The sequence below is a fragment of the Hippocampus comes genome, unplaced genomic scaffold (assembly GCF_001891065.2).
Source record: "Hippocampus comes isolate QL1 unplaced genomic scaffold, H_comes_QL1_v1.1 scaffold21, whole genome shotgun sequence".
NCBI classification, from domain to species: Eukaryota; Metazoa; Chordata; class Actinopteri; order Syngnathiformes; family Syngnathidae; genus Hippocampus; species Hippocampus comes.
Genome location: NW_017805745.1, coordinates 1,627,253 through 1,652,379, shown reverse-complemented (window position 1 = coordinate 1,652,379; position 25,127 = coordinate 1,627,253). Strand labels below are relative to the sequence as shown.

The 25,127-nt window shown below is 44.7% G+C and overlaps 1 protein-coding gene across 3 annotated transcripts; it reads left to right on the top strand.

The window, feature by feature from the left end:
- Positions 1–24,414, top strand: dpy19l3 (dpy-19 like C-mannosyltransferase 3). 3 transcript variants are annotated; one of them, XM_019884490.1, is made up of 19 exons: positions 1–216; positions 523–669; positions 1,503–1,630; positions 6,395–6,485; positions 8,115–8,236; positions 8,797–8,891; positions 9,224–9,347; positions 9,428–9,562; positions 10,437–10,568; positions 11,181–11,282; positions 12,089–12,162; positions 13,259–13,417; positions 14,895–15,017; positions 16,571–16,682; positions 17,899–17,955; positions 18,551–18,633; positions 21,301–21,433; positions 23,349–23,507; positions 24,103–24,414. In XM_019884490.1, exons 2-19 carry the CDS (start codon positions 534–536, stop codon positions 24,274–24,276), a joined length of 2,139 nt encoding a protein of 712 aa, XP_019740049.1. In that variant the 5' UTR covers positions 1–216; positions 523–533; the 3' UTR covers positions 24,277–24,414. The 3 variants fall into 3 exon arrangements, with proteins under 3 accessions (XP_019740049.1, XP_019740047.1, XP_019740050.1); XM_019884488.1 differs by having other exon boundaries at positions 8,746–8,891; XM_019884491.1 differs by lacking the exons at positions 1–216; positions 523–669; positions 1,503–1,630 and adding an exon at positions 5,203–5,555 and having other exon boundaries at positions 8,746–8,891.
- The last annotated feature ends 713 nt before the right edge of the window (positions 24,415–25,127 follow it).

The window sequence follows — 25,127 nt, the reverse complement described above, 5'->3', positions numbered from 1 at the left end:
ATTTTGAAGGGAAGGCCTGCCAAGTTCCGGCGTGGACACTCAATCGAACCCCGGGAGGCGAAAAGCCTGCGAAAGCAACGAATGTGTGTTTCTTAAAGCAGATGAGAGGGGAATGATGGAGCCGTGGAGCTAACCACGCCGGCAGAAAGGAGACGAGAGTCGCCGAAGTGGACGTTCTTCCGGTAGTGGTTGGGGCGCGTACGCTTGGTTTTCTCGGTACGTCTGTGTTTGCTTTTGCAACAATGCTCGCAAAAATAACAACAGTGTCGCTTTATGTAGTATAAAGCACATATGAGAATTTCGGCAAGTCTTGTGGATAAAAATATATTTAATGTTGACTTGATCTCGTCAACAGTCGCCCCCCCCCTTAATCATATCAAACAAACATCATCATCCCATCGATCAAAAGCCGATTGCAAAACAAACACAAGATGGCGTCGTTGCGTGTGTGTGTGTGTGTGTGTGTGTGTGTGTGTGTGTGTGTGTGTGTGTGTGTGTGTTTGTTTTGGGTTGGCCACGCAGGGGCGTGCATCATGGCAGCCCTGCGCCAGAGGAAGGGCAGCCGGGGCAAGTGCCCCCCCCAGAGCACCGCTGGAGTCCCTCTGCCTCCACAGCGCCTGCAGGCCAACTGTTGCTCCCTGCATCATCACCATGACGACCTTCTGCATGGTGAGTTTCAGGTCCATGCAGTCACACACATTCCTGTTAAATCACAAAAAGCCAAAGAAAAAGCCATTTTTTAAACCTGGCCCATGCATATTATTAAAACTTATGTAATACTGTGTTTGTCGCAACAGTTTAGCTGTTTATCTCTCCTAAAATTAGTCAATTTGCAGATACAATAAAAAATGTAGATTAAACAATTCATTTATACAGTACAATTCAAATATTAATTTATTAAATGTTGGGTTAATTTATTTTTTGTCAAAGTATTAGTACAATAATTTATTGATAAAGCATATTGATGCTTTCATTTATTATATTAATTGGTTGATCTATATTGCGATTGGATGTGAAGCAAAATAGTAACATGAACCAATTTATGTTCAGTTAAATTTTACATATGCAGTTCACTTATTTTTTTCATTCATTAATTGAATCATTGATCATTTTTATGTATATAATTAAATCATCGTATATTTTGCAGCTATGGAACAATGAACATTTTTCCTTCATTTTATGAAATAGTCATTTTATTGATTGTAGATTTAGTAGTAAGAATATTGAAAAAGACAAACATGACATGTCATTTTTTTTCCATTACTCTGTCATTTAATTAGTTTCTAAATGTTGAATTATTTTTCTAATATTTTAACCGTAATATTACAAATAATATACAGATTTTTCTGAACTATTTGCTTAATTATAATCAAATGAAGGCTAAAAAATACAGTTAAAGGATGAGAATGAATGATTTTATTCTTAACATTAGAGTAATCTGTTGGTGCCGTCTCTTGAGGCTTCCTCCTAATGTTGCTCATGCATGTTATGCGCAAGCACAGGTGATTGGTCGTGGGGGTCCATCGTGTGGACGTCGGTGGGCTGGTCGGTGTCGGTGGGCCTGGGCCTGCTGTGCTGCATGTACATGGCCACGCTGCACGAGAACGACCTGTGGTTTTCCAACATCAAGGTGACCTAGCAGCAACTCTTTCTGCTTGTTCTGTCGTGTACGGTGCTGGTTACGAGCGATAGCATCCATTCTATACAAATCAAAGTTACTGTATCATTATCATTGTTGCACGGATGGACTCAAATCAAGTCTCACCAATGAAATACAGTGAATCGGTTCCAGCCTCCCATGAAAAGACCAAAGAATTAGCTTTGTGTTTTTCTTAACAAGTAAAGTAGCACTCCGCACAAGTGTGCTTCATGAAAACATTCATGAATGACAATTGACTAGAATGTGATGAATTCAAACAATTTTTGTCACACATCACTTCAAGAGAAATCGTGCCGCTCCGTCTGGTGGGTGCGCCTTGGGGTATCGTATGATACAGACAAATGTGAATCTAGTACATGGAGATCCTCAGTAAGCTGCAATCATATTATTAATTTTTTGAGATGATAAGGGACGCCCCGGTGGCCGAGTGGTTAGCGTGTCGACCTCACAGTGCAGAGGTCATGAGTTCGATCCTGGCTCCGGGAGCCTTCCTGTTTGCATGTTCTCCCAGTGCCTGCGTGGGTTTTCTTCAGGTACTCCGCTTTCCTCCCACCTTCCAAAAACGTGCGTGGCAGGTTAATGGAACACTCGAAATGGTCCCGAGGTGTGATTGTGGGCGTGGATGACCTTTTGTCTGTGTGATGCGATGTGCTGGCGACCGGTTCAGGGTGCCCCCCACCTACTGCCCGAAGGCTCCAGCATGACCCGCGACCGTTGTGAGGAAAAAGCGGATCAGGAAATGGATGGATGGAGATGATAAGGCAAATAGACTGCGAATCTTGTCTTATTTTCTGCTTACATGGATTGCCGCACTGCTTGTGTTTGTGTTCAAGGGTTGGAACACTGCGATATCGATGCTATTCATTAGCCTGTATGGTATTTTGCATTTTGTTAGCTGATTTCAGTCAGACAAAGTTATGTCGTGTGTGGTAAATACACTCTTTGTATTATACTTAGTTTGATAGTAAACGTCAACTGGGAGTGGCATTAAACAGCTTTTCGCCTCTTTTTTGAAGAATTGTTCATTCTCTTCCAAACTGCCACTTTTCATTCATTATATCAGTGATCTCAAATAACTGGCGGGAGGAGAGATTGCATTCCGTATATTGCAGCTACATACATTGCTTTTTTTTCATGACTCTGTGGATTACATCTACTTGTGGGGTTCATTTTAGATTGTGCAAAGTGGCGGTAATCAGTAATTGACAAGAGGAGCCGTCCCATAACTCATGTGACACATACTGACTGAGAGCGCCATGGAATTGTTATTTTATTTTTACTTCATGGGTTCACTCCAACTCACGATCGTCATGATTAGCATTTCAAATCACTGCTATTGCATGCCTTTCGCATCAAAGCTTATGGCTACAGCTGACAGTTATCCAGTCGGACCCTGGCCATCTTTGCTTTGGCGCTCCAACTAATGGACACAACTGCTGTGGGTTAATTTTTCAGACAGTCTGTCAGACATTTGTTCATGTGTTCTGTACCTTCCCTGAGATCACGGCAGAGTGAACAAATCAACCCCCCCCCCCCAAAAAAAAAAAACAAACCCTAGTTTTGCAACAAATCCTTCAGTTTGTTGTTATGGCGCTGACATGTTGCCATGGCAACAGAGTGGACGGTGGGAGTTTGGGAATGACATCACCATTGGCAGTGCACACTGCACTGTTCTGCATGCGCACACATTGCAGACCGCCACCGTGTTCCTCCTTTCAGCACAGACCAAGTTGACAAGTTCCACCACAGCATCACATCCTTTAAAACATTGCGTGTCAACCTGTGCAGTCAATATTCTGTTAGTTTTCAACCTAAAAAAAAAAAAATCCTTTAAAACATTGCGCGTAAACTTGTCCAGTAAATCTTATGTAAGTTTTCAAGCTTTAAAAAAAAAAAAAAATCTCCACATGTTTTTGACATTTCGACTCACACCCTCATCATGGGACACAAAGTTTCTAAGCGGGATAACAAAGGCTGGAAAATCAATCCATTAATCTTAATTTTAGAGAGAAATATTTTTTCGTGACTCATTTCTACCTTTGTGGTAAAAAGTGTATGACGGGAAGTTTTAAACGTCCTTCGGGAAGGATAAATTCAAAGTGATGACCTTACCTGATGGTTTGCTTCCATCCAACACTGCATTGAGTCACAAAATGTTTCTAAATGTTGAGTTGGAGTTCTCGTTCTAGTTTTCGTGTGTGATCGAAGAGTGTTAGGCTAGAGCTCGGTTAGGCAATCAAAACAAATTTTTTGAATAAATGTTCAGATTGAAAGTTATTCAGGTTCAGTTTTAATCCAGGTTCATTGTTGGGGCTCGGTTTAGGGTAAGGCGAGTAGAAAGTTGGGCTCGCAGTCAAGGTCATGTTGAGCGTTGAGGAGTAAGGTTAGGCTCGGATAAAAGTTAGGGTTAAAATTTTCAGTCAAGTTGCAAAGTCAACTTCAGAAGATCTGAACGTGACCAAGCAAAGACCCAACTTGGCTTGTTATCCCAATGTTGCGGTTGCGTGGGTTTCCTCCGGGTGCTCGGGATTCTTCTGCGATCAAATGTATATATAACACGCTACGTGAGCTTCACTTGCAGCCAGTTTCCGTGATCAAAGTGCTGACATGTGGTCAAGATTTGAGCTCCCCCTTTTTTGTCTTGAAAGAGTTTCGACTCGCTTGTGTGTTAACTATCACAGAAATATCAATAATTGTGAAAACACACAACAAATTCCTTGTCTGTTCCACATACTTGGCCAATAAAGATGATTCTGATTCTGATTAAAACAAAGACAAATGAACATTGTACCATATATTTAAACGCCGACACCAGGGATGACCGATGGCACTTTTTTTCTTTTTAATTCACTTTTTTAAATTTATTTTCTTCTTTTAAATTTATTCACTTTTTGATCACTCACCAATACCAAGTATCGATACCTCTAGTACATTTGATATATCACACGTCATTTAACACAATGGTACAAAATTGGGAACAAAGACGTTTCTTTTTGACACAGGTGACGATTTGCATCGATTTCAAACTGTTGCAGTGATAGTGGTGACGACTACCTAAGAGGACTTAGTTAATGTGCAATTTTATTTATTTGATTTTGTTTTTTGCTATTTAATATCGGTGGCTGATATCGACAGCCTGTACGAGGACCCGATTACCAAAATGGTCAAACAAACCACATCATTTCATTGAACAAAAGTCTGCTAGCTATTGGTATGATTTTGGTACAGTATCAAAGTATACGTTTTGGTGACAATGTTTGGAACGGTTTGATGAGAATAATCACAAATCTGCAGAAAAACATAGCACTCACCCAATTAAATTAGCACTGCAGGTAATTCAGGCTGGCTTCCACTGTGCGCTGGGGTGAGTCATGTGTACGGCGCCGGGCTTGCATTGGTCAGGTGTGAAGTCATCTCCACGTGGTCGCAACAAGGAGCTAATTTCAGACACAGATGGAGTAGGCTGACATTCCCAAACACCCCCCCCACCCCCCACTACTCCCTCCTCCCTCCTATGTCTCGTCCTATTCTTATAAAAGGTCAGCCACAGTCCACTAGCTTCCCACTTTTTCATCCTCATCCTGCCTTTCGACGAGGAAGCTGGAGGACGTTCAAGTTCCAGGGCCAACCAGGCTGGTTGAGATCGAAGCCCTTCTGCCGCTTTTTTTTTTTTTTTTTTTTTTTGAAGATGAGTAAGAAGAACTGTAGGATCGTAAAGGAGCCGCTCATTTCCTTGGAGAAGGCCATGGCACGTTTTCGCTGCCAAGAAAGCTAAATGATTTGATACCACTTTGATGATGCCGCGGCTGCAACTCTTTAGTTCTGGCCAGATGTTTTGGGGTTTTTTCTTTTGATCATTTCGCCCTGGTGATGGAGCTCCGCAAACGGCGACGAGGTACGACCAGGTCCACCCAGGATGAAGAAGAAGAGGAGGAGGAGGAGGAGGGAGGCTCTGGATCCGGCTCGCAAGCCCCGTGGTGGAGTTGGCAGTGGACTGTTGCCACGGTGACAGGGCTGGCGACGGCCGGCCTGCTGGCTTTGACGCAGGCCTGCTGTGTCAACACCTTGCATGAGAACTTGCTGTGGTTCCAGCAGCTCACGGTAGCGCCTCACAATCCTTCGAATAACCTGCAACAACCACAAATAGAACACCATCAAACTGTGTGTGAGACTGTTTTTTTTTTTTTTAAATGTAAAATTGATTTTCTTTAGTGTCACCTTTTTTTCAGGAATATGAATGAGTACTAATTTTCTTTTAAAGCTTGAATTCTTCACTTTTTTTTAATTATTGAAAATGAGACGATAAAAAATATTTTTAAAAATCTGGAAAATGTACTTTTTTTTCTAAATATCTGTAATGTATAACTTTGCTCAAATCATTTTTTTGAATATGGAAAATGTATGAATCGTTGAACGTTAAAAAAATGTTAGACTTTCTAGGATGTATGACTTTGCTCAAAAATACAAAAGAATAAAAAAATGTGAATTTTTCTTTTGAGTACAAAAAGAAGTGTTTAAAAATGTATGCCTTTTTTTGTCAAAAGTACAGAATGTAAAAACAGCTTTATCTCAATTAAAGACGTAATGCATAGCCGACATAAGCTACGATAAGTATGTTGATGCTAGATATCTTCTTTTGGAATAAGTGTAAAGTAAAGCAACTCATAAATGCTCAACCAACTGAAGACCTGTGATAAATCCCCGGGACATTTCAAACAAACATTTTTGTTGCAGGAGGTGGAGCGTGAGATCTCCTTCCGGACGGAATGTGGGCTTTACTACTCATACTACAAGCAAATGTTGAATGCTCCGTCCATAAAGGAAGGTACGGCTAAAATAAGAAATCTGTGCTCCAATGCTAATATTGGCAACCAGTCTGAAAGTTTTTGGCCTCAATTTATAATCGAGGCTCTGATTTTCCTTCTTTTACAGTAAAAACAAATGCATCACAAACAAAATAAGTGAGAATAAGATGAATTAGCAGTAGCGAGGTTACCGTGTGACTGATGATTTCCTGTGAGGATGCGAACTGAACACTGTTTGTTTCAATCTTGATTTATGACTGAATAAGTGTTGTTAGTAAATATCCAGAAATTGTATCATCACATTACATCTTCATTTACCTGGTTGCTAACACGTTAACTTGAGGCTAACGCTAGCAGATGTTTACGGCCTTAAGTAGGCGAAAATCCTGAAAAAGTCAACTGAAAAGCAAGTTGACTTATTGTTGTTCTTACATTTTTAGCTTGTTAACGGGACATGTTAGCGTTAGCTTTGCTCCGCCGCGCTCTCCATTTTCCGACCCAAAGTGAAGTTTATTACTAATGATGCACGTGGGTAAAACGACTCCTCATCATCGTCATCAAAATTCCTTGTTTGCCACAATTTTCCGCTACACGGTCTAATCGACCGACTCGAAGCCCAGAGAAGAATTAAGTCACTGGAAGAAGGGAGGACGTGTTCGGCTAATGAAGGAATATTTTGAGAACGAAGGAGCGATAAAATGAAGTGTGTGGGTGGAAATGCGGACGCCGTTTATGGAAAGTAGGGTCGGTTGCTGCGGTGGATCACGCAGTCGTTGACATCGGGATGACGTCTGCGGCCCAAAGTCGGAGGAATGTCGCACGTTTGGCAGCAGACTCTCCGAATCTCAGCAAACATGTTGTAATCATTTCCAGGCCTCCAGGCCTGTTTGGAAGAATCATTACGGGTCATTGGGCCGGAGTTGATTGTAGTGGAAGATTACTGGAACTACTGTGGCGCTCTCTTGTTGCAAGTACCGTCTACAGAGATTTGAAGAAAATGGCGGAATTGAACCACAAATGGCCTTTTTAAAGCAACATGGCAGACAGACTGTCTTTTCGAGCATGTTTTTTTTTTTTTTTTTTATTTTTATTAAATGGGTTTGTCTGAACAAACTGACTTGCCGAGCAACTTTCGTGTTGCTAAGTGAAACTGTCTTTTGGTTCTGGATTTAAAAAAAAAAAAAAAAGGTCTGGATTCTCGAAAATAGATCCTAAAATGACCAGTAAACAAAAAATGGTCAACTGTGTGTGTCTTTTCAAGCAGTGTTTCTGAAGACTTTTTTGTGGGTCTCTGTATGATAGGTAGCCTATGTCCACCAAATTTCATGTTGGTAAGGGTAGGCCGTCATTTATTCCAGAATGGCCACTTTGAACCAAAATGGCGGTCTGACTGTATCTTTTCAGGCATTGCTTCTTGAGACTTTTTCATGCGTCTCCTCATGACAGACATGTCTATCAATTTTCATTTTGCTCAGTGAAACTGGCTTCAGGTATCGAATGTTTAAAACCCTACTTCCTGCGGTCCCCGCTATATGTAAATTTGGAGTATGGGTATACATGGTTCCAATTTCGGTACTAAGCAGACCACCAAATATTCTCTTTTGAATTCCATCGATCTGTTTTTTTGTGTGTTCTGGCGGGGAGTTTAGGATTGTCAGAGTTGATCCACGACAACTTGACAGAGTCCAAGAGGACCATCAACCTCCTGCAAAGGATGAACATTTACCAGGAGGTCCTTCTCAGTATTCTCTATAGGCTGCTGCCCATACAGGTAACAGACTCACGTACATTTTTGAGATCAAAAAAAAAAAAAACAGTGGTCAAAAATTGAGTAAAAATGGTGAACCCCCCACCTCAAAAAAAAGAGTGAACATGTGTCCAAAGTACCAGTGAAAATTGTTGGCAGTGACTGTGTGATCATTTTAAGTACATTTGGTGGGGTTCCAGTTGTAGATGTCAAAAAGTACCTAGAATTTCCGATTTTAATTTTTTTCTTTCCAAAGTGAACCTTTTACATTTGATGATAATTGTGAGAACTTTGGTCGAATCATGTCACTTGAAATGTGTGCTAATTTGGCTCATGATGACTGCACTAATGTCACTCGTGAAAATGTTTTTTGTGAACACTTTGGTCATGATAATCGTGACATTTTGTTCATTGAATTGTGATCATTTCAATCATGATGATTTTGACAGTTCTGTTCATGATATTCATGGCAATTTTCATCACCATCACTGATAGCGCCGATCAGGCTGACGATTTTGGTGCGTGTTTTGCAGTCCTACCTGGAGCCCATGTACTTCTACATCTACAGCGTGTTCTCGCTGCAGGCGGTGTACGTGATGGCGCTGTACCTGACGGCGTGGCTCCTGGGCGGCTCGTGGATGGCGGGCGTCTTGGCCGCCATCTGGTACATCCTGAACAGGTGGGCGGAGACAACATGTCCCGCTAAGCTAGCGTAGCGTACCAACCTCTGAGCAAAAATTCAAGATGTCTCGGAGCTACCCCGCCTGCTGTCAGTTGCAATCAATGCAATGCTAATGTCAGTCTCTTAGCCACGGTAGTTAAACCAATTTGCTAGCGCCACGATAAGTAGACCTCATGTGAGCAGCATAGTATCAGCACTTTGGTGAACCAGCTAACAACGGCGTATTATTGTTTGAACGTTAGTGGAAGTGCAATCCTTTATATTTCTTATTTTTGAGATCATGTCGAGATGCTCACAATAACGATGATGAATTCTGAATCCGTTTGCAGGGTGGACACAACTCGCGTGGAGTTCACCATCTCGCTGAGGGAGAACTGGTCTTTGCCCTTCTTGGCGCTGCAGGTTGCCGCCATCACATGTTACCTGAGGCCTCAGCTGGGCGCCTCGCAGCAGGTGCGTGCATGCAAACACCACTGAGCTGTTAGCTGCCTTAGCATCCAGCCTTTGTTGTGTGTTTTTCTTCCACTCGGCAGAAGGTGATGGTGTGGTTGATGTACGTGTGCAGCTTGTGCTTCTGCGTGACGTGGCAGTTCAACCAGTTCATCTTTCTGGTTCAAGCCTTTGTCATCTACACGCTGGACTGTGTGGACATGCTCACCGCTGCACAGGTTGGAACAACGGGACTCAACAGCATTTTTTTATTTTATTTATTTTAAGCCCCACCCATAGAGCCACAGAATGCAATGTTAGACGCCACTCATTTTTCCCTTCTCTTCATCGGAAAGGAGGCTACTTGCTTACACACCAGCTAAGAACCAATAATGTTGTTTCATAAGTGTTTTTTTTTTGTTTGTTCTGTTTCACACTTCTCTTTCCACTCCAAAGTAAACTGTTTGAAATGAACCAATATGTTACTCCCTGAATTCAAGCAAATGGTTTATAAAATCTCACAACGGTATAAAAAGAATAAAAACAATGGGTAAATAATGACTAAATGTTGGAAATTGTCATCGCCCGCTCCCACCCCCAAATAGTGCAAATTGACAAGAAATCTGGGAAACTGGTCTACAAAGAATGAGTACAGTAAGAATGGTCCGAAATGTAAAGTCAGTGAAAGTGAGGAGAAGAAAGACAAATGTCAGAAAATTAGGTCAAGAAAAAAATAAGTGCAAATTCACAAGAAATCTGAACCTGAAAATACATAGGATGAGTTTTACGAGTAAAAATTTAGTTCAAAAAATGGACAAAAAAAGAATAACATTACAATAGAAATGGTCTTAAATGAATATATTGGGTTAAAAAAAACTGCGAAAAATTATCCCAAAACCCCAAATTCTTTAAAATCATCAAAAATGTAGTCTAAATCTACGGCCATGGTCAAGAAAATATTGAAACCCTGCACCATAGCACACTCTAATTACGACATGGCTGTTAGCTGCCCTCTTGTGACTGCAAGGTGCCGTTTTCCCAGGCCTTTGTGAAGTTCTGCTGTCTGAGTTTTTTTTCTTGTTTTTTTTTTTTTTTTGTCTCCGTCCCTCGCAGGTGAACACGTTGTACTTGGTCCAAGCGAGCGCTCTGCTCAGCGTGTGGCTGCTGCAGTTCTTCAACGCCATGATCCTGGGCTCCTTGGTGCTCAGCTTCATCGTGGCGGCCCTCCTCGTGCGTCACTTCCACGTGCGTACGCCCGCGCAAACGCGCACACACGTGGCGCGAGACGGGCGCGCCTGGCTTTGTTTAAGCCGCTGATAATTCCACTTTGTGAGCTGAGACATATTTCCCTGTCAAGTCTTAATGTAATTTTTTCCAATCTGATCTTATCACGGCGACAATTACAAAGATATTTGGCGTGACAGCAAGACGGAGCAAGACTCTAAATCATTTATGTATGTCTGCTAAGTTACTGGTTGAAAATAGGCTGCTTTTAATATGTACGTCGCAACGGGGGCATGGGGGAGGGTGCATAAAGCAGTATGAGTCATTCCTCTGGTTCCCAGATGCTGTTCATTTAGATTCTCCCAGAGGAAAGCCTTAAGTCTACTAAGACAAAATGACAGCAAATACTTAAGTCCCCCGTTCGGAGGTCTTAAAATGCCACAATGCCCAATTGTGAAGAAAAAGAACAATCACAATCAAGATGAGGTGCATTTTGCTCATTTGCATCAACTCTGTTGCCCAAATGATGAAATTACATTTTGGAAGGCGTATTATTTGCACATCTTTGTCGCTACAGTTCTTTCTCTAAATGAGTGAAAATTCTCAATTTTTTTTTCTTTTTTGCTCCTGCAGCATTCTTTGAAGACAGGAAGTTTTGTAGCGCGGGTGTCCCGGCTGATTATCCACAGCACTGCCGTCCTCTTGCTCACCTTCGCCATCAATTTCCTTGCCAAGGTTGTCCTTCCTCATTTCTTTCACTTCCTTTCGATTCATCCTCACAGTCATTGTTAAGATGAATGTCTTTTTACACTTGTTTGAGTTGTCCAAACATTTAAAAAAACAGGGTACGCTTCTTCAAAAATGTTTGCAAATGTTCAAAAAGTGGAAGGAGTACAAAAAAATGATTGGAAAGCAAAGAAAAGTTGTAAAGGTTGGCAAAAGATGGCAAAAAAAAGAGGGAATATTTGTTATTGTCAAATTGGAAATTGTTGAGCAAAAAATTGTCACGCATGAGTAAAAAAATGTGTCAATATTTAATAAAATTAGTGATTCAAACAAACAAACAATTGAAACTAGTCTAAAATGACTGCAATTTTGCATCACGTCACATACTGACCTCTGGTAGTTTAGTGTCGTGTTTTTGCCGTTGTGCTTTTTTTTTGAGACACAGTTATTTGATTTTTGATTTGCCGTTGTGGTTAGTGACTTGTTTTTGTGCTTTTGAATTTAGTTTCTTATATTTGTGTTTTGATTTCCTCTTGTCGTTGGATTTTTTTCTGGTTTTGGTTCGTGGTTTGTTTTGTGTTGTTGGATTTGCTGTTGTGTTTAGTTGTTTGTTTTCTTAAGTTATGCTGTTTATTTAATGTCGTTTAGTTTTTGTGTGTTTTGCTGTAGCTTTTCGATATTTTGGATCTCCTCTCTAACGTCTGATCCTCTTTTTAATGGAGTGAAGACACACGGCGGCGGCCACGATTCACGTGACGCATGTGCTTTGGATGCCGGCGTGTCCTTCCCGAACTTATCTCGGTTTGTGTTTGCAGAAGGCGCTGCGGCTGCGATCAGACGAGCACATCTTTAAATTCATCAAGTCAAAGTTTGCCTGGGGGCCGACGAGGTAGGAACGGCGAACGCCACTCGCGCTCGCGTCTCGGCGCCCGTTTCGTCTCGTGCGCCGGCGTGCGTTTTTATTCCTCCGACGCTGCGGCACCTGCGCACGTGAATAATAGATGACGGTTGACACCATCGATTAGACGCCGCTCGGTGCCGCGTCTCCGGCAAGATAACGCCAGCTTGCCACACGCGAGCGGCCCTTCAATTATTCAGCAGCCGGCGCGCAATGCGGCGTTTGTTGTGTGACTCACACCCGCGGAGGATTTCTTTGCCGCTTTTTGCCGGCTCTGGTTTTCACTCTGAACGACGCAAAAAAAAAAAAAGACGCGGCCAGGAAAAATTCATGCGTGACAATGGTAAAAAAAAAACAAAAAAAAAAAACAAATACAAATTGGTCCGAACATGTGTGAAAAGCACCCAAAAAACATTTCAAGAAAAAAAGTTCAATTATCGGGAAATGACATGATTTGACTTTGTAGAATTTACTGTGTCAAAAATGTTCCAGAAAAAGAGTGGCAAAGTGAAAGTGATTTCACACATTGGTTATCACCTTAATCGCTATTTATTTTGGAGAATCAATGAACATGTTTAGAGAGCTTGTTTCTATTTAAAATGGTCTAAATCTTGATTTCTGCAGTCTTCCATAAAAGCGGACTTATTATTGAAGCGTTGAATCAAAATAAAACCTCTGCTTTCACCTTGGAAAACCACCATCACATTGTTGCAATCAAATCTTGTGATTTCTGGATTGTCCATTTGGAATGTCTTGTTTTTTAATGAAAGGATAAAACCTGATATACATCAATTTTTTTTTTTTTATTGCATCGAGTACTTGGCAAACTAATCGACAGATTCAACGATGATGCAATTCATCGTTAGTTGCGGCCCGAGGAAATTGTGGTTGGCGCCATTGCGATATGTCAAACGTATTCTTCGTCAAAAATGACTGAAAATGGTCAAAATGAGTGCAAATGACATTTTGCCAACGGACAAGTGAAAATGGTGTCCAATGTGGGAAAAATCAAAACCAAAAAGACGCACTTGTTGAGTTCCGCGGCTCACGAACGTGCCGTTGTTGACTGCCGCTTGTCCTCCTCCAGGGACTTTGACGCCAACCTGTATCTATGCGAGGAAGCCTTCGGTGCGTTGCCACTGGACACTCTGGAGCGTCTGTCCGCCACCCTTGTGCTGGGCCCCTACGCCCTCACGCTCACGCTGATGGGCGGCGCCCTGGCGCTGGCTGCTCTGCGCAACCTCAGGTGGGTGTACCCCAAGGAACTGGACCTGAGCCCCCTGCATATGGACCGAGCTTGAGTGACTGATGTTCAACTTTGCATTGCTGTCCGCTGACTGTGTGAATCGATCGATGCAAGAACCTTGAATACGCCGCCTGTTCGTCGTGGTGACGGATGGGGAACGTTGACGCAAAAACTCAATCGCAGCTTTTCAATGGTTGTCGCGTGTATTGACCGCTGGACAGCGATAAATAGCTGTCCACTGTAGTGACTGATGCCCAACTTCAACTCCCTCTCCTGTAGTCACTGATGCCAAAAATTGACACCGTCCGTCCACTTCAGTGATGCACAACCGTGAATCGCCGTCCTCTGTAGTGACTGACGGACAACCTCCTGTAGTCACTGATGCCAAAAATTGACACCGTCCACTTCAGTGATGCACAACTGTGAATAGCCGTCCTCTGTAGTGACTGACGGACAACTAGGTGGGTGTACCCCAAGGAACTGGACCTGAGCCCCCTGCATATGGACCGAGCTTGAGTGACTGATGTTCAACTTTGCATTGCTGTCCGCTGACTGTGTGAATCGATCGATGCAAGAACCTTGAATATGCCGCCTGTTCGCCGTGGTGACGGATGGGGAACGTTGACGCAAAAACTCAATCGCAGCTTTTCAATGGTTGTCGCGTGTATTGACCGCTGGACAGCGATAAATAGCTGTCCACTGTAGTGACTGATGCCCAACTTCAACTCTCTCTCCTGTAGTCACTGATGCCAAAAATTGACACCGTCCGTCCACTTCAGTGATGCACAACCGTGAATCGCCGTCCTCTGTAGTGACTGACGGACAACCTTGACACTCTCATCTGTGGTGACTGATGCACACATTTGACGCTGTCCACTTTAGTGACTGATGCCATTTTGCAGAACCATCCACTTCAGTGACCAATGATGACAACTCTTTTGACACTCTCGCATGCACAAATTGAACATCAAGAGTCACTCCTATAAAAAAGCTTTTAATATGGTCACCGATAAACAGCATCCAAATGTCCCGCATTCGAGAGGCCCTCCCGCCTGCAAGGAGAGTGAAAGAGTTTCGTGACGTTTGGGCTCCATGCTCCAAAAAGCCCTATTTTGAATTCCCGCATCTTCCATCAAAGCGCTCTGATTAGCATGAGGGCTCGCCGCGTGAATGCCAACCCGCCGGAACAAAAAGGGCGCTCGGCCATTCCGGAAGGAATCCAGACGCTTTGCCGCCCGGGCGCGGACAAAGACACAAAGAGTCACCTCGGCATCCATCTGACGCGATGACATCACTTCCTGCTGCGCCCATTTAAGATGCTCGGTGGGTCATAGCCAATGAGAAGTGAATCATCCCATCGGAATCGTATCAATTGCAGCCACCTTCCATTCTGCCTGAAGCGGTACGCTTGGAATATTGCCGTGCGGTGACTTTCTGGCTTTTTCTTGCCTGTCGTGTCCCCGCTTGCCCCCCGCAGGACGAAGGGTGGCGGCGCGGAGAGGAAAGCGGAGGGTCCGGTGGTGGCGTCCTTCCGTCCGGACGTGGCCTACAACCTGCTGCACACGCTCTTCTACGGCCTGCTGGCCTTCAGCACCATGAGGTGACCACACCTCTCCTTTCACGCGCAGACACTTGTGTACAGTTACCTCAAATACACACGTGCTATTGCCGCTGGTGGCTGAAATTCTAAACACCATTTTTAGTCTTACTCGGATTATAATGCTTGTTTACAGCTACTAGGATCGCTCGATGTTGCCGCTCGATTTTCATTTTTGCCATTGGGCGTGCTATGATGAAGCGCAAACTGCGCTGCCAAATGGCTTTGACACATCCAAATGTTCAGTTGCTCGGATCCAAAACATCCAGTTGCTTCCACTGTCTCGGATTCGGGGCTCGGCCTCTTTTTCTTCCTTTGAAATATGCCGCCCGGTCATCGTCATGGCAACAGCGGCAACATCGCCTCTCTTTCAAGAAAGCATTGTCATTTCACGATGCAGATGGCGTCTCTCAATGAAAGGATGGAAACGTGTGTACGTCGGCGCTCCTCTGCCAAGTGGTGATCGCGGCGAACTTTGCCGCCGCGCTTTGTGAAGAGCGACAAGAGGAAGACGGGAGAAGTTTATAATTGGAGTCGTGACTTCTTGGCTTTCACTTTGTGGGGAATTCATTTCCAGAACCCTGCGGTTATTTACAAGGCGAAACTTTTGCCGCAGTGTCGGTCGTCGTCGAAAGACGAAGCGCGTTCTCCGCTGGGCGGCTCAAATGATTCCCAATCGGGGTTTCAGCCGGTTCAAGACAATCTCGGGGGTTTCCAATGAGGGTTTCGAGCGCCTTGGGCTTTCACATTCCAGTTTCAGTCTTGGGTTAAGGTTTCGTGTTGGCCTTGGGTGTTGAAGCCAGCGTTCGGGTTTCAAACCAGGGTTCGGCGCCGAGACAAAGAATCGGGGTGCAAGCCAGGCTGGAGGTTTCAGATTAGGCCTTCTCATCAGCGTTCGGGTTTCAAAGGAGCCATGGTTAGTTTTTCCAACCCGGGTTTCCTCAAAGGGTTGTGCTTTCAAAAAAAGGAGCATCTCAAATTACAGTTTGACACCTGAGCGCTTTAGGATTTTAAACGAGGGCTTGGAGACTGGGTCGGGGTTTCCAATCCGGGTTGGGGTTTCAAATGAGCGATCGGAGTTGCCTTTGGGTTTCAGGAGACGCTTTCAAGGCAGGCTTGCGGGGCGAAGCGTTTTACAGGAAGCGTTCACAATTTCAATTTAGCCTTTCAAAATGAGGGATTAGGATTAGAGAGTCAGTGTTGGAAGGCGGGATTTGAATTGAATAGAAAAGATTTTTCATGGGGAAGTTTAGCTCACACTAAACAGTCTTGGACTGGACATAAAAGAGGAGGCGGTACAAAGTCGCGTGCGCGTGCGCGCGCATTAAACAGCAGCAGTCAGGCTGCACGTGAGCCGACAAATTGGATTCCTTTGGCTTGCTCTAAAGTGCTGATGAAGAGCAGGAGGCCAAAAGTGCAGGCAGACGTCGTTTCTTCTTTGCTTCTTTTTTTTTTTTTTGCTTCCTTTCGCCTCTGTGTGTTGGAAAAGTTTCTTTTTCCACAAGCTTTCACTTACTTTGTGCGCCTCCTCCTCGTTTCTCATTTCCGCGGAGCAGGATGAAGTACATCTGGACGGGACATATGTGTGCCGTGGCGGCGTACGGCGTGTGCGGCGGCGACGTGTGGGCGATGCTCCTTCACGCGCTCCGATGCAACGCCAAAGTCTTGGTGAGTTCGCCACAAGCCTCAAATGCACACTGGAAGAACTGAACTTTGAGTGGAGGTGAAGCCGAGGCACTCCCACTCACGGGAACTTCAATGCGACCCCTCCGCTCTGAACGCAGCCATGTCCTTTTGAGGGTGTGCACACTTCTGCAACCTTTTATGGAACCCCTCGAAAACATTTTCGAAATTCAATGAACGGTCCCATTTGTTTTGCATCTGAACACGACTAAGTAGACTTGTTACAACCTCTGGATGAAATGGACAACACTGAAGTAAGAATGAGTACATATTGCTGTTTCAAACTACTCCGGTCATTCGAGTTTCCAGACAGAGTTTGAGTTTCAAATGAGGGTTTTAAAACAGTTCGCTTTTCAAAGTTGGGCCACACGCGTGAGTTAGTGTCATGCACTTGACTTTGGAGTCAGCCAATCCTCCACGAAGCGTCTCCAGCTGGTCCAGAATGCTGCTGCTCGTCTCTTGACGGCTACCCGTAAGAGGGAGCACATCACTCCTACGCTGACATCCCGAGATATTTTCGAGTTCTTTTGAAGATCCTCTAATATGTTTTCAAATCTTGAAATGGCCTCGCCCCACCTTACCTCCCTGCCCGGTGCCTCAGGTCGGCGGACCGGACACTATAAGAGGCTTCCAGTGGATGAGGCCTTCTTCCGTCTGCGCTCCCTCTCTTTGGAACCGACGTTGGGCGAGCCCCCTCGCTGCCCATCTTTCATAGTCGGCATTTTTATTCTTTAGCCTTTGACTCGGCATGAGACTTGATTTTCTGTTTGACTGTGTTTGTGCTTTCTCCTGTCTCCGTTAGTCATTGATTTTCTTGTTTGTTGTATGATTTAAAACATTTTTTTTTGCTCCATCTACAGCACTTTGGATACAGCGGTGGTTGTTTTCAAGTGCTCCAGAAATACAGTTGGGCTGAATTTCAACCCTGGAGTAGGGTCTTCAAAACTGAGTTAGGATTTCCAATTCGGGTTTCAAGAGTCCTGGAATGCAACTTTTTCCAGACAATTTTGGGGCGGCGGACGTGAATCTATTTTGAATGGACTCAGTGAGGGCATTTTGCAGCCACGCGGTGGGACCCCATCAGTCCACGTGGCAAGTGGCGTGTGGCTTCTCAAGGGTGGCCACCAGGGGTCAGTGTGGCTCTGACGGTTCCTTCATTGAACTGAATCACTCCTCTTTGCTGTCTCTTCTCATCCGCCAGCTCAAGTTGGTCCGATACGCTGCGCCCGTCGCTGTCGTTGCCTTCCTCTATTATAAGGTAGGACCTTCCGGCGCCTGCTACACCAACACGAGCGATCCCGCGGGGTGCTTTCAGCACGGTGTGTTTTATCCATCCATTCATACAAATGTCATAATGAACATTGTTGATTTATTTGATTGTTTGGTTTTGGAACCGTGCAGGATGTCCCGAAAGGTTTGTGGCCTTTGCCGTGAACCCAAAGTCATTCACTCGTACTGTATCAGTCGTCTGTTTTTTTTCTGTGGAACCCACGACTCTGCAGTTTATTTTCCAAAAAGGTGTTGCAACTTTGCGCCTCGATTTCCATTTTAAAATATTTTGTTTTTGTATATAATGCTAATGACAAAAAATCTGGACATGTTTAAGAAAAAAAAATGTATTGTCCACTTTATTTGTTTGACGTTAATTTTCAAATTCACAATTGATTTCTACTTAATTTGCAATTTTATTCAGCATTGCAGTTTTTTCTTTTCGATTTTTGTTTTTTTTTTCCCCCTTATGTGTTTTACAATTTTTTTTTTTTCTCCCTCCACGCATTTACTTGTAGTTTCGGTGCCACTTAGCCGCAATGACTCATTTGGCATGATGACACCCTTTTCATCGTTGCCTGCAGTTCTGGCCCAAGATGGTGGAGGAGCTGTCTGACTTGAGGGAGTTCTATGATCCAGACACTGTGGAGCTCATGACCTGGATTAGGTATACACACACACACACACACACACACACACAGATCATCATCTCCTACATCAAAGGCAAATCTTATTAGTTTCCACACTTTGTTTGATGTCTTTGATTAGGACGTGTGTGTGCATTGTGCGTCTGTGTGTGTGTGTGTGTGTGCGTGTGTGTGTGTGTGTGTGTGTGTGTGTGTGTGTGTGTGTGTGTGTGTGTGTTGGGGGGTGGCGTGGGTGAGTGTGGCCCCTGACTGATGAGAGCCCAAGGGTCTTGATGAATAAGAAATGGGGAGTTGTTGGAAGAGGCCCATCTTCTGGCACAGCTCGGGCAGACGGCAGTGACAGTCACCCCCTCCGCCCTCCCCCGTCCCCCACGAGGGCCTCCGTGGCCGGGTTGCTGATCAAGAGCGTCGGCCTACTGGGATGTGGGCCTTGGCATTCTGGCTGTGTCTGCTGTGCGCTTGACTTCATTTCCAGCGGTCGTCCTGTTCTTCAAGTGCAGACTTGACACTTAATTGGTCTGAGGCACTGTTGACGCACTGCTGTTTTGGTTAGCAACAGCGTTGGATCGCTGCTCACGCAGTCGTTACGCTTCAGTCTGTGTGTAATGTGTAGGTTGGAAAGCTCAGGAGCGGTAAAAGTAGGGTTGCATGACAGTGGCAGGGTTTTAAACTAGGCTTTCAAGTAGTCTGGTTTCAATTTGTCAGATTGTCATCGTGGTCTCAATTTTGCCTGCTACGATTAACTTGAGCGCTGCCAGCCCAGTGACGTTGCACACACGCAAACAACCAAGGTGAATTGATCTTACTTTTAATGTATTGCTCAGTATGGTTAGGGTTTCAAAGTAGGGTTTCAAACCACATTGTGGTTTACAAAGTAGGTTTTGGGTTTCAACGAAGCGTTTCGGACTGGGATTAGAGTTTCCAATTAGGTTTCAACCTTGGTTTAGAGTTTCAAAGTAGGGTTTTAAACTAAGCATTAGGGTTTCAATCTTGGGTATGGGTTTCTAATCAGGGTGTAATTAGGGCTAGGGTTTCAAACTAGGTCAAGCGTTACAAAGTAGGGTTTCAAACAAAGGTTTGAGTTTCCATTTAGGGTTTCAAATTAGGGTTAGGGCTTCAAAGTAGGGTTTCAAACTAGCATTAGCGTTTCAAATGATGGTTCGCAAGCCTGGATTTGGGTTTTATTATATTAGGCTTTGAAGTTAGAATGAGTACTTCAAATAAAGGTTGTAAAGACAGAATTGGTGTTTGTAAGTAAGATTTCTAGATCGGGATTACTACTTTGTCAGGATTGAGTTTGGGTTTTAAGGTAGGGGTGCATGTCAGGTTATCAAGGTTTGAAGACGTCGGGATTTCAAATTAGGGTGTCAAGAGCGAGTTCGGCTTTCACAGCAGGGGTTTCCGAGGAGTGTTTCTGGCCTCCCTTGTAGGTACTGCTGTTTTTATCAACAGATCTCAAATGGTCCCAGCTGTTTTTATATTTCATGTTTGCTTTTGATCCATTTGGGTATCTGAGAGTTATTACATTGTTATTACACTGTTATTACAATGCTTGAACACTGTCATCACACTGATTGTCATGATTACTGCAGCTCCTTCACGCTATAATGCTTTGTGTGTGTGCGTGTGTATGTGCGTGTGTGTACGAGAGCGTGCGCGGGTGCCACGGGTTCCCTTGCCTCAGGAGCTAATCCCATTAGACTGTCGGGATGATATGGGCTGTGCGGGATGACTCGGGGGGTGGGGGGGGGGGGCGGCGAAGCTGAGCCTGGCCTCGGCGCTAATTACATTCCGGATGAAAGCGTTACGGTGGCAAAGGAGGCTCGTATTATGGCCGCCGCGTCTAAGCCGAGCAGGGTTATTAGCTTCCGCGTGAGCAAATCACGCCGGCTTCAAGCTGCGGCGCCTAACAAGCTGCGCAATGAAAGATGCATGCCTTCCAGTGGATGTTTTCGGAATTTGGGAAAATGCGCATTGGATGGAACTCATTATTTGGCGGCGGCGGGGGCGTTCAAAACGCAACACCCGGAAATCCATACGGGAGTCGCATCCGCGATCGGCAGCGGTCGTGCGTGAGCCGGGATCTTACCTGGCTGTTTTGAAGGGGGCGCTTGGATAGGCTGGGCGTTTTAAGTCAACATGACCTCAGCGCTAAAATTCAAGGGCTTTTTGTGCTGATTTTTGACACAGATTGTCCTGCCCATTTATGGAGCCTGACTTTTTTTTTTCTTCCATCATCTCCGTTACACGACGTCATTTTGAAGAAACGTCTCCGTTACGCGACGTCGCCTTTACTGAAGCTTACCAGGAAACCAAGAGAAAGAAAAGCGGCGCCTCATTTCCCGAAAATAATTCACGCTTGAGAAAAATTTTGTTTTTGCGCATCATCATGCCTTTCCATTCACGTCCAGTCAACATTTGTCTTTTGGCGTCACTGCACTTTTTTTTTTTTTTTTTTTTTGTCAGCGTCTGTTGCTGCCGCTTTTTCATCCGGCTAGTGCCGACTTCAATCTCCCGTGGCCTCCGCACCAAAGCCGGACAAAAGACCGAATGCGGCAGACGCACGCTTCCCCTTGCGGATTTTTCTCTCCTTCTCTTTCGCTTTTCTCTCCTGGCCGCCGCGTCCCGTGTCACAATGGCCGCCTTGTCATCTCTTTCATCTGCCGGCGCGCTCGTTTTGTTGGCAGCACAAAGACGCCCGAGAGCGCCGTCTTGGCGGGAAGCATGCAGCTGCTGGCCGGCGTTAAACTGTGCACCGGGAGAGTCATCACCAACCACCCGCACTACGAAGACGAGGAACTGAGAGACAGGACCAAACAGGTTGTCACAGCACGCGTGATGCCACTACATTCCTTTGTCGCTTTCCCGTAAACATGCTGCACTGCACCCGCGACTGGAACGTCCGTCTGTGCCTTGGCACAGCAGCTTGTCCATTCACATCCACGGCCGTTCATTCACATAATATCTAGTCAGGTCAACTTTTCATTGTATACACACACACACACACACACACACGCACACATCTGTCTGTTCCTTTCAGACACACAGAATGTAAATTTCCTCTCCATTCACATCGACGCTTGTGCCTTTTGACGAAACACGAGTCACGCAGGCGTAAAAAGAAGTTAACCCCAGAAACATGATCGAGTGTTTCCTCATGGGCGTCATTTTTTTGTTTTTTTACTTCAGCCTTGGAAAAAAAAAGCTACAAAATGGTCGCCCGTGGGCGAGGTCACAAAACGGCGAGGTGCGGGAGCTGGCATGTAGCCAAGATTTTATCGTCTGTCACTGCAGAAAACCTCGAGTGAGGTTTGTTCTAAATCGACATCTGGAAGAGAGAAAAAAAAAAAAGACAATTGTCAATTTATTTAATTGGCCCACCAGAGGAAATTGAACATTTTTCCACATGAGTGAGCACGTTCGTCGACGCACTGACCGGCTGTTCGTGTGCCCGTCGTGTCTTCAATGATGGAAGCCTCTCCACAAACAAACAAACAAACAAAAACCCCACAGCAGCACGCTTCAAAATGTTTGCAATTGCGAATGTTCCCCCTGTCGGGACGGTTATCTTGTCTTCACCCCCAACATGATCTCAACATCACTCTGTCCATTTGCGCGTACACGTTTGTCCATTCCAGGGTTGGAATTGTTACTTCGATTTTTGTTGACTTCAAATTCAGTTAGTTTGAATTCATTTTTTGAGCAAGTTCCTGAGATTTATTTTTTTTATCCGAAAATGTTTTGTTTTTGTTTTAGGTTTTGTTGTTGTTGTTGTTCGTTCTCCATAATGAACACGAGCAAAAAAAAAAAAAGGCAGCCCCCAAATTGTCCTTTTTAGTGTTTGGCTAATTGTGTACGACTCGTTAAAGAGCATTTGTTTTAGCCAGCAAATTGGACCATTTTCCAGCATGACAAAGTCAGCCGGCATGTTGTCGTTTGCCGCCTTGCCGGAGGGGCACGTCGTCCGCCGAGTGGCGTTTCTCCAGCGAGCTGCGCCACACACGCAAGCAGTGCGCTAATGGGACAAACGGGAGGCCTTCTCTCTCTCTGCTGCGTGCCCGGAAGCAACATGAGCACCGCTTTGCTAATGGGCCCCGAGTGTCCCAAATGATGGAAGACACCTCACGGCGGCGGACCGCAATGACAAGAACAAACAAATCACAAAACGATGCCACCCGCTTGAAAATCTCGGCAAACGGCGACGCGGCATCAAAAGCGGCCTGTCCGTTCGCGTCCTCGTACAATTCAAACTCCCGTCGAGCCGTTCGCATGCGCTTTGTGGAAACCTCTGCGTGTCCGCTCACATGCACGCAGGATAAGAGCTGGGCCGAAATTGCATCACGATTTTGAAGTCGGCTTCTTCGCAGTCCCCCAAGTGTTGGAATAAAAAAAAAAAAACGATCGTGCCGGACGGCGCGGTGTGTTCGCAAAGGTTCCCGACGTCGTGAAAGTCATGTGACGCGTAGCAGGTGACTTCGTACTTGACAAAGAAGAGAGCGCTCGAGAAGAACGTGTCCGACATGCGGCCACGAATAAGCATGAGGCGACGATGGTCGTTCTGCGTGGCGCCGTCGAAGCAGGTGAATCGACACCGTTTTGAAATCCGAGAAGAATCGTTTTTAATTCGTCGTGATTTCGGTATCAATCACGGTTTTAGTTTTCCGTCATGGCGCGGTTCTCCCCGTAGTGCAAACGGCAGGCTGAGTATTGTCGTCGTCTGTGTTGGATGTTGGAGGTGTACCAGGTGTACGCCCGCCGCTCCCCGCGGGCCGTCCACGCCATCCTGCAAGAGTTGGGCGCCGACTACGTGGTGTTGGAGAACTCCATCTGCTACGAGCGCCGCCACCTGCGAGGATGTCGCCTGAGAGACCTGCTGGACTTGGCCAACGGACATGTGGGTTCTCCTTCTTTCGCCTTCCTCTTCCGCAAAGGTCCATCGGGTCGTCCCTTCCGGTTGACGCTCTGGGGGGGGGGACAGAGGGGGAGGAAAACAAAGGGGGTAATAAAAGATGATTGCGAATGAGCCAACATTTATAATGAATGAATGGATAAGGACTCAAGGTATTAAAAATTAATCCAGAAATGATTTCAGTGGAAAACAGAGAGAATGTTTTTTTTTAAATTAAAAAAAAAAAAAAACATAAAAGTCAAAAGTCCATAAATGTTCCAAAGATAAAATTTAATATATCCCAAAAAGTGGTCACGAAACTGAAAAGTAATGAGTGAAAATGGACAAGAAAATGAATGCGGGTCAAAATGAGATGCATGTCTGGAATTTGAACTTACTTGTGAAAATGGGGAAAAAAAAGAAAATACATCAAAATCAAGTGACAATAATATGTCGTGATCAATAAAAAAATGTCTAAGAATGAATAAAAATGTGTAAAAAGACGACTGAAAGCTGAAGAACGAAGTTTGAATTTCATTTTCGCATCAGGTTCACATCAAGACCGAATCAAATCAGCCATGTTCTCTTTCTGGCCAATCAGATCATGGACGGCGAAGGCGACAACGACGCTGACCTGGTGGCCGCCGCCCACCCGAGATTTTGCGACGCCGTCAAGACGGACTCGCCAGAATACGCCGCCTTGTTCAAAAGAACCTTCCAGAACAAAACCTTCCACGTGTACCGAGTCAGGAAGAAGGCCAAGAAGAACTCGTAAGATGACAGCAGCTGACGCACATTTGCAGAATGCCTGAACACCGTTCTTTGCTGAGTTTTGTTGTCCTTTCAAAAAAAAAAAAAAAAACGTTTGTGCAATTTGTTCAGCTGTGCGTGGAATAAAAAGCACATCAATTTGGCGAGTGGCACTTTTTGGCAAGGCACAAGAAAATCCAGCTGATGTGACTTTTTCAAAAGAACAAAATGCTGCCCACGGCTCCTGAAGTTGTTGCTCGTGAGCGATGGTGACTTTTCTTTTGAAAGGAGTAGATCAAACTCATTTGCTGGAAAACCACTCCGAAAATATCAGCGAGTCGAAGTGAATTTTCATTTGAAATATTTGAACCGCTACAACCATTTGAGATCTAAACTACTGCTGAGAGGCGAGTAAATAACTACTGAGACTTTGGCAAGATTGTGCGACCAAGTAGCTCGTGAAGAGAAAAGGCTGTAATTATCTTTTTTTTTTTAAAACAAGTCGGTATTTTCCTGCCTCAACCACAAGCGATATGCTACCAAGCGGCAAATAACATGCTAGTGATTGGCACTGACTTTCCTTTTGAAATCCTCGACGGTTAGGAAGATGCTACCAAACAGCTCATGATTTTTTTGGTGATTTTCTTTTCGAAAAAAGTATATTTCAGTGGACCACTACTCGATACGAGTGAGTGGATCAACGTGAGTTCTAAACTGCGAGCAAAATGCTCGCGACTGGCCATCATTTCCCTTTTTGAAAGAGTGAACGGCTGGAGTGTTTTGTAATAAAATCTGAGCTGGAAACCCCTGACAAGATATACTCTACAGCTAGTACAATGCGATCAAGGTGCTAACTTTGCTAACAATGACTCTTAA